Source organism: Glandiceps talaboti, chromosome 5 (genome assembly GCF_964340395.1).
Source record: "Glandiceps talaboti chromosome 5, keGlaTala1.1, whole genome shotgun sequence".
NCBI classification, from domain to species: domain Eukaryota; kingdom Metazoa; phylum Hemichordata; class Enteropneusta; family Spengelidae; genus Glandiceps; species Glandiceps talaboti.
The window spans coordinates 25,846,949-25,856,328 of record NC_135553.1 but is presented as its reverse complement, the minus strand read 5'-3'; the positions used below and the strand labels follow the sequence as shown (position 1 = coordinate 25,856,328).

Sequence of the window (9,380 nt, the reverse complement as noted above, 5' to 3'; positions counted from 1 at the left end):
AAACCGCTTCATGGTACATTTTTATCTGTTCAGGTGACATCGCCAGCAACGCCCACAGGGACTTGTCTACCACTAATTTCGTTGTAAAATGTACGGTTAATTAAAAAAAACACATATATATATATATCTTAATTGCACCAGTGACTTTGGTAATATTATCTTGAAAATTTTCATGTATTTTGTTCAAATCTTAGGTTTATTCTAAACTACAGAAATCAATTTTTCTTCAAAAATTCCCCTTATAGTTTGCAGGTTACTGTGCCTGGTTCACAGCTGATTCCAACATGGCGGAAGTGTACATAGCAGTGCTAGTGAGAGCGAAGTGAAGTTTAAACGAAAGGAAATCTTGCTCATCAGCGGTATCAACTAACGAAAACATCCCTTTTACATCCTAAACGATTGGGTCATTGTATGACTTGATCAAAAATTAGGGGGGATTTTTTTATAAGTGGGGTACATTCGAAGTCAAGCCCTGTATTTGTCATCCTGATCCCTGTGTACAGTACAGTGGTGTGACGTCATAGGACAAGTAATTCACAACTTGACACAAGTTGGTGAGAGTCAGGAGTGTCAACACACGAGACTGGACGCCAACATCTTGGCCAACTCAGCGCGGAATGATCTACGTATCGATTGTTTAGGAATCAATGTGAACTTTACTATGGATAAATTAACATTAATATCAGGATTTCTCTTCTTTGCTGCCGATGTGTTTGCGATTGCAAGTCTTGCCAACCCTGAGTGGATTATTACAGATGCAGGTAACGTTACATTGTATGTGTTGTCATTCGTACAGACGAATTGAGTACCCATGTCGAGACAGGAATCTGGCATTGCCCATTTTTAATTTTTCCTTGTGTAGAACGGGACAATGTTAGAATCGAGTCCCGACTTACTCCGTCTGCATGCAGGACCTACCTTAGTGATATGTACCAAATCCATCCACGTGTGCTGGTTGCCAAATGGTGAAAAAGTCGATACTTTAGTACCATGGTTGACATTTTAGTATGTATTATGTCAATCTGATTAAAATCCGATGTAGATGTTGGCTAATCGTTCATTGTTATTTCACCTCGGTATTTTTGCTTGAATTGACCTGTTGAATCGTGACACATGTTTACATTTTCGTCTTGATGGCCACCTCCTCGGGATGAGTGCATCACGAAGGTAAAATAACAATGAATGATTAGACAACATCTACATAGGATTTTAACAAGATTGACATAATACATACTAAATCATACATCATGTGATGCTTCCATCAATGAATTTTATGATTAAATTACAATGTATTTCATACCAGGTTAAGTTCAGCTTATTTTAAGCAGAATGCTAATGCAATGTCCAATTTACCTTTTGATGTATAGCAAATAAGAAATTATATATAGACAGTCACAACAAGCAAACATGCACACCATATCACAGCAATCAAATATACGAGTATAAAGTTGGCGTCAGATTCAGATTCAGATTCAGCTAGCGTCATATTGAGCATCAGATTTAGCGTCAGATCCGAAGACACCCGACGGACTCAATCAGACCTGAAATAATACTGTTGAGACTACAGGGAAAGATTCCGCTTCACAGCCTTTTGATGGAAGTTGGAATGTCTCTGCTTGCACAATTTTTATTTGGGAAAAAAATATGTGAAATAGAGTTGAAATACTTGCAACCGAGACATTGATAGCCCCAAGTTCAGCCACTGTATGTTCGTTAGTTGATACGTTTTGCCAATGTTGTCAGTAAAAGTTTACGTATGTAATATGTTGTCATTTTTAACAATTTGAATTTAAAATTTAAAATTGTCCAAGCAGAGACATTCCATCTTCCATCAAAAGGTTGTGAAGCAGAATCTTTCCCTGTAGTCTCAACGGTATTATTTCAGGTTTGATTGAGTCCGTCGGGTGTCTTCGGATCTGAGGCTATCTGACGCTCAATATGACGCTAGCTGAATCTGAATCTGACGCCAACTTTATACTCGTATCAAATATCAAAATCAAAGTTTCTGTGTAATGGCTATTGACATGCATACATACATACATACATACATACATACATACATACATACATACATACATACACACACACACACACACACACACACACACACACACACACACACACACACATACATATACATACGTAGTAATTAGTCACTGCTTCAAAGTAAATTAGTCACTGTTTCATCCACAGTCCACTCTCTTTAATTGATATCCTTATAGGGGAGGTGCGTATTGGTCTAACTTGGCAATGCCAAACCATCTATGGACGTTCCCCAGTGTGTACAGGACCACAACTTTCACCAGAGTGGATGACTACATTGTTATTTATTTTAATGGGAATCATATGTTTGACAGTGACGTGGATATTGCTTATAGCATCACATTGGAAACCTGTTGTTTTAAAATATGCTAGGTGGATAGCATTTGTTGGAAGTAAGTTTTCAAAATACTTGTATCATTATGATAGTATTTGATATTTTTTCCCAAAACAGTCATTGGCAGTGTGTACTTCAAAACTTCTGCTGACCTCATTTAACACCAGTCATGAAAATAGAGAAGAGAGAAAGTAGTGTAACAATTGTCAAACTATAAAACTTGGTATTGAACAGGCATGTGTGCCAACTTGAGACATTGTTCAATTCTTATGTTACATTAATGTTTATTTGTGTCTTTGAATATTGGTATAAAATCACCATACTGCATTGCCAGATCTACATGTATACATTGTGTATTTCCTTTACTATTCTGATGTCAATGGAATCATTCATTCATTCACTTTATACCACAGATCTCCAAAAAAAAGTTACACTGTTTTACAATGTATTTTAGTAGAATAATATTCAATTTTTCATATGTAACTGTAACCCTATTTTGGGTTTGTTTCTCATTACCCTATTGACCCACATTTTCTGCTTCGACATCAAAATAAAAAAAATATTATTTTCACCCGACCTAAATATTTTGTGGAACAGTGCCCTCTCTGGCAAGGAAAATAAAGTGTCTGAACTGTCGGCATCATCTACATCTACAGGTGACAATGGCACTTGTTCATATACAGAGTATTTCTTTCATGACAAGTTATTCAAGTGGTGGTGGGGGGGGGGGGGGCGCTAAGAACATGTCAATTGTGTTGAGATGCTGGGAATGGGTCTGTTACAAGGAGTCCATTAAAAAGAAGATACAAAGTAAAGGAAAGGCAGAGAAACATGAAAAAGAAAAAAAAGATGATTTTTTATTTACTTTTTGAAATCCACCGATGGACCCATAGTTGCCATAAAAAGTAATGAGAAACATACCAAAAAATAGAGTCACCCTTATGAAGAGTGTGAGCAGTGAACCCGTAGAAGAAGAATATTTCAGCAATTTTGACAATCTTGGGAAATTTGCTCATAGCAGACAAATGAGGAATTTGATACGAAGATTGTTATATGAAAACATAAATAATGAAATAATGTTGAACATATTCAGATCTGACCCTTGACCCTTTATATATTAGGCTGTGCCCAGCTACTGTTCACATTTTTCCTTTCTCTCACTTGTTTGACTGATTCAGTGTCTACTGACAAACACACTTGGAATTCATGGACAATACTAACTACATTATAGGAAGAAAGTCATTGCCATGACCTAATACTATCATATCAGTACCTGCAATAGTTTTTCACCTAGAGGGTCAAAATAGAACCAGAAGGTCGACTTATTCTCACACACACCTATATTAATACATGTGAAGTGCGTGGAGCAGAAGTTATGGTGTCAACCATGAAATTGAATGTTCATTATTTGTATGATACACCTAGGCAGTAATATTCTATTTCACATACCAAGAATGAGATGACAACTAAGATTGTCAGTGGTACTGCTGATTCAGGCTAGGACTTCAATATCTTACTAATTATACAATGGTCTTTATGTTACTTACAGTGGTGCTGTTCTGTCTGGCAGCCTTGATCTTCCCCATTGGTTTTTACATGGATGAGATTGGTGGTCAGCCTTACAAGCTTCCAAGCAATGTCCAAGTTGGGTCTTCCTATGTACTTTTTGTCATGTCTATATTTTTTACAATAATATCAGAACTATTTGCTGGCAAGGTTTGTCTTCCAATGATATGAAGTGGAACATAACAGTACATGTATTCTGATTACATGATGTATAAATGTACACTTCAGAGTCAAATGTTGTTACACAAGATATGAATGTATAAAAGTGAATTCATCCTGAATACATCAAGGAACTCCCAAAGAAGAAAGCAATCACATGGGACTTTTTTTGACAATGTGCAATGTGATTATATTCCTTTGTATGTACACACACACACACACACAGACAGACAGACAGACAGACAGACAGACAGACACAGCCAGACTAAGAAACATACACACAGACAAACATGTTATATTTCCACACAACTCAGTGCTAAGGTATGCATATCCACACCTTAGTTTTAAGGTACAGCCTAACAGACATACAGATGGTATGTATCCACACACCTCAGTGCTAGGGTACAGGCTGACACACACACACACACACACACACACACACACACACACACACACACACACACACACACACACACAGGCAGGCAGGCAGATGGTATGTATCCACACACCTCAGTGGTAGGGTGTATATCCACATCTGAGTGCTAGGGTACAGATAGTATGTATCCACACACCTCAGTGCTACAAAACAGACAGACTGATGGCCTCAGTGCTGTGGTATATCCTGCCATAGGAATACTGGACAATGGGATTCCTTTAATCATGAATACGGAAATTTAAATCAAAATCAGTACAGTTTTACATTTTGCTCTCCTGAAACTGTACAATTGTATATGAATTATGATATTATTTATTTTTGTACAGTTGTTTTTGTATATAACAATTTCTAGCTATAAGGACATAACCATGTCAGTACGTTGTCATGTGGTATAAAGGTCTTTGAAAACTAGCTTAAGATGAGAACCTTCTCAAATGGTGAATAGAAATCATTTATATGATATGCTAAATTTCTGAAGAGGACATCAACAGTATTTATTTCATAAATGTGTTTGCATTGTTGAAAAGAGTAAATGTGACTTTCATAACAAAATCTACAAGTATGTATTTATACCTCAATAACACTCTAGTAAAATGTTTGCATGATTTGAAATAATTGTTTATAACATCCATATCAAGTGTAAATTGTTTTGATCATCAACCCAGTATGTGGTGTCTCTAAATCACAGACTGACAGACAAGGAAGAAATGATCATCGTCTAGATCACACCATTCATGGTAATCAGTCAGTCAGTTCTATTTACAAAATAGACGATTGAGTCCACATACATGTACTAGGCTTATAAGTAATGTAATTGAAAGAGTACTTATATATTTTTTACACTTGATATGAATGCTATAAATGAGTGTTACAAAAAGTGTTCTACCTCAAGGGTAAGGATTTTAGAACTGTCCTGAGTTATTTTAAACTTACAGCTGTGCAATTGAGAAAGTTGAGGTGATGAAAGGATTATTTGCTATTATATTTTCAAAAATACAGGTCAGGAGTTAGGTTTGAAAGTTCATATCTTTGCATCTACATGTAACAATAATTACATATATACTAGTGATTACTTCCACATAATGTGTTCACATACCAGTGGCACTTGCCCTGCAATGCAATACCGGAAACATTACATACATGTATGCAAATTGTATGCAAATGAGTACACACAAAGTATGATTTTTTTTTTGCAGAGATTCACTGTTTCGGATAACCATGCATGTTTCAATAATAACAGCCCCCAATGGCACATGAGTGTCAGTGATGTAGGTATTCAGAAATATTTGCACTCATGCTCGTGGTGTTTTCTACTATACGTTCACTTACTATAAAAGTACAGCTGCAGAGAACACATACCACAAGCACTTGTGCAAATTCCCTGAATATGCCACACTTGCACTCGTGCATCATAGGGATCTGTTGTATAATAGAGATAAAATGACTGCATGGATATGATAATAGAAATACAATTCAACAGGGAAATTATGTTATGATAAATTTAATTACAAAAGATTTCTTTTACCCTGTATAGTACCTAGAAGTTAAATGAAAAGATTTGGAGTATATGGGTGCTCCTTATTACATTATCAATTGTTGCTATGTCTCTTACCATAGAGGTCTGTACGTACTTAATTCTATTGTTCCGCAAAACCCAACCAACTCTATTTCTTCAATCTGGCAAAATTATGAGGTTTTTTGAAAATTAACAGGGTTAGAAAAAACATCAATGATTGTAAGATGGCAACCCTATCATGAACATGTATCTGAGTTGCTTTATCAAAATAAATCAAGTAAACAATGGCTATCAAACTGTATTACATCTGCCTGAATAATCAAGGCATTATGACTACAATATCTATCTCTCCATTAACTGCTTGATGACAAGTAATTGAAACTCGTATATCTTAGATCGCCCTCAAACAATTACAAATTGCCAATATCCAGCAGCAAATTGACCAATTACAGACTTCCTCCTATACTATCAATGTTGACTACTTTTCCAAGATGGCTGCCTCCAATCACCGAATTTAACTTCAAAGTTGTTGAAAGATGCTTTGATGAAAAGACAATTTTATGACACATTTTTAAAAGCGAAGTATTCATAATATTCTCAGTGGAAAGGATGCATCTGTGATACGCCCTATAGGTAGCAGAGTTAATTTGATAAGTAAACACAACAATGCACTTCATTGGGCATTGGTTGGAGTCGCCGATGGCAGCCAATCAGGTTAAAGAGTTTGAGGTTGATCTAGATATAGGAGTTTCAATGGCTTTCCGTCAACTACAAGGCAGTTAATAGAGATATAGTTATCATAGTCACAATGTCATGGTGATTCAAGATGAATGCATTGATTGTTGATTATTTCCTAGAGAGTTTATGTCGCTTGGATCAGAAGTAAAAACAATGTCTACACTCTAGAAATCATACCTTGATTGTAACATAACCTTTCAAAGAAACTTTGTTATGTATTGTACAGATTTGACATGAATACACTGAGTAGTGAGTCAGATATCAGTCTGTTGAATAAGCCATGATTTGTAATGTATATAAAGTTGGTCTCAGAATCACATTGTCTCATATTCAGTCTCATATAGTCTCACATATAGAAAATCACAGTGACACCAAATGAAAGCAGTCAAATAAGAAATAATACCATTAAGGTCAGAATAAATGTCCTCTTCACAACCACTTGACAGGAGAGGGTATGTCATAGCTTGTACATGAAAAATTACCTGAGAATAGAGATAAAGGATTGCCACAGAGGCATTTTATAGTAGGTCAAAGTTCAGCTGATGTATGTTTGTTTGTTGGTACTATGGTAGGCACTATATTCCAGTTATGTATCTGTAGATTTAGTATAATGTAAAAGTCTGCAGAAGCAACATTTTACGGTAGATATGAAGTATGACCACTTCCTGTAGTCTCAATGGTATTATTTCTTGCTTGAAAGCTTTCATTGGGTGTTGTCCTGATTTGCCATATGCAAGACGATATGGCTGAATCTGAGACGAGCCTTATATTGTCCACCAATGTGAATCTGAGACCAGATTTATATACATTGATTAGCATTGTTTTAGGATTGTTTATGAAATTAACATTTCTGTCAAATCATGAGTGCTTTGTCAACCAGCTGTGAATATGATCATTGAAAGTCATACATAGAACTGTAGAGTAAATGCTGTACAATTATTCTTGTGATATCATCAGTGCAGCTTTTTTTTTTATATGGCTGTAATTTTATGTTTGCTTAAAATGTAAATATTAAATAGACAATATACAATAAAAGAGTACATCATATTTTGCATAAAGCAATGTTGGTTACTTTTGTTCTCCATAAATAGCGGGCCGTACATGTTGATCCTTGTATGCATTCAGATTAATCATCATTTACAAATAGTGTATAATTATGTATATGCACCATTCTATGTCATCCAGTTAAATAGCTATAAGTGCAGACATTCTGCTTCCCATAGGTCTGATTGTGTTCCCAGATTGTGTTCCCTCCCTCTGCCAAGAGAACAAGATGGGTAGTAGTGGTACTATTGATCAAAGCCATGGTTCAAGATGCTCCCTAGTCATAAATTCACTGCACTGCCTGCCTTACCTTAGTTAGCCCCCTTCGCTGTTGTTGGGGTGACCTAATATGTTGATGTGGACATGGTCTTGTTGCTAGGGATATTTGCATACATTTTTTTAAATCTTTATTAATTTGTTTACCCTTCCCACTTTTAATCTTTGCAATATAAACCACCATTTAGCTGTTGCTATGAGCGTGGTCCTGTTGCTAGGCATATTTGCATACATTTTTTGAATCTTTAGTCACCTGAACATCCCTCGTTATCTTTGAAATATTCATTGTCATTTCACTGTTGCTAAGGGCGTGGTCATGGTTACTAGGGCCAAGTGTGCCAAAATGTTTTCAACATTAACTGCAGAATAATACCTCCAGAAACATCCTGACCCAGTTTCAACCCATAATGCAGTTGCAAGACATAAATCTTTGACCAAAATTGAGATTTTTAGACCTAATTTGCTTATTGCTGATGGGATCATCACATTATGAATACAGCTTCATCTACACATCCCCAGATGCATCCCATTAATTTCAGCCCAATCTGCTCAGTAGGTTTGGAACTATATATTTTTGCCAAAGAGACACATTTTCAGCCCCAAGTTGCATATCACTGATGGGATCATCATGTCATGAACAATTCTTAATCGAAACACCCCGAAGAACGTTCCAACCAAAATTCAACCTAATCTGTTCAGTAGTTCTGGAATTAAAGATTTTTGACCAAAAAGACACATTTTTATACCTAATTTGCATATCACTGATGAGATCATCTGTCATGAACAATTCTTAATCTAAACACCTCTAAGAACACTCCAACCAAATTTCAGATCAATCTGCTGAGTACTTATGGAGTATAAGTTTTTGACCAAAAATCAAATTTTTTGACACAAATCACACACGGATGGTAAGATATTTTGATTTGAAGAATTTCCCAACTAGACACCCGTCATATACCCACCAAATATTCACACACACACACACACACACACAGACACTTTGCCATGCCTATAGTACTACTGAACCTTATCAGTTCAGGTGTGCTAATAAGCTAATGCGAAATGATTGTGCCGGCTTTCTTTACACTTTTCATAACTGGTGGAAGCTAAGTGTAGGTGGTTGGGTGAGAAATCTTAGGGGCTAGTTTGCCAAACACAATATGGAGCTTTTGTGAAGCCCTCAGAAGGGTCCAACTGATTGGAAAGCATCCATAACTAGACTTTTTGCTTTCTGGTTGATCAAAAAGAACTCCTGTATGGTATCCAAT

The 9,380-nt window shown here is 36.1% G+C and overlaps 1 protein-coding gene across 1 annotated transcript; it reads left to right on the top strand.

Annotated features, from left to right (window-relative positions):
• The first annotated feature begins 294 nt into the window (after positions 1–294).
• On the top strand, positions 295–4,476 carry LOC144435803 (uncharacterized protein C16orf52 homolog A-like). The gene is made up of 3 exons (XM_078124428.1): positions 295–761; positions 2,223–2,435; positions 3,927–4,476. The coding sequence occupies exons 1-3, from the start codon at positions 662–664 to the stop codon at positions 4,112–4,114; spliced, it is 501 nt and encodes a 166-aa protein (XP_077980554.1). The 5' UTR covers positions 295–661; the 3' UTR covers positions 4,115–4,476.
• Positions 4,477–9,380: the final 4,904 nt, after the last annotated feature.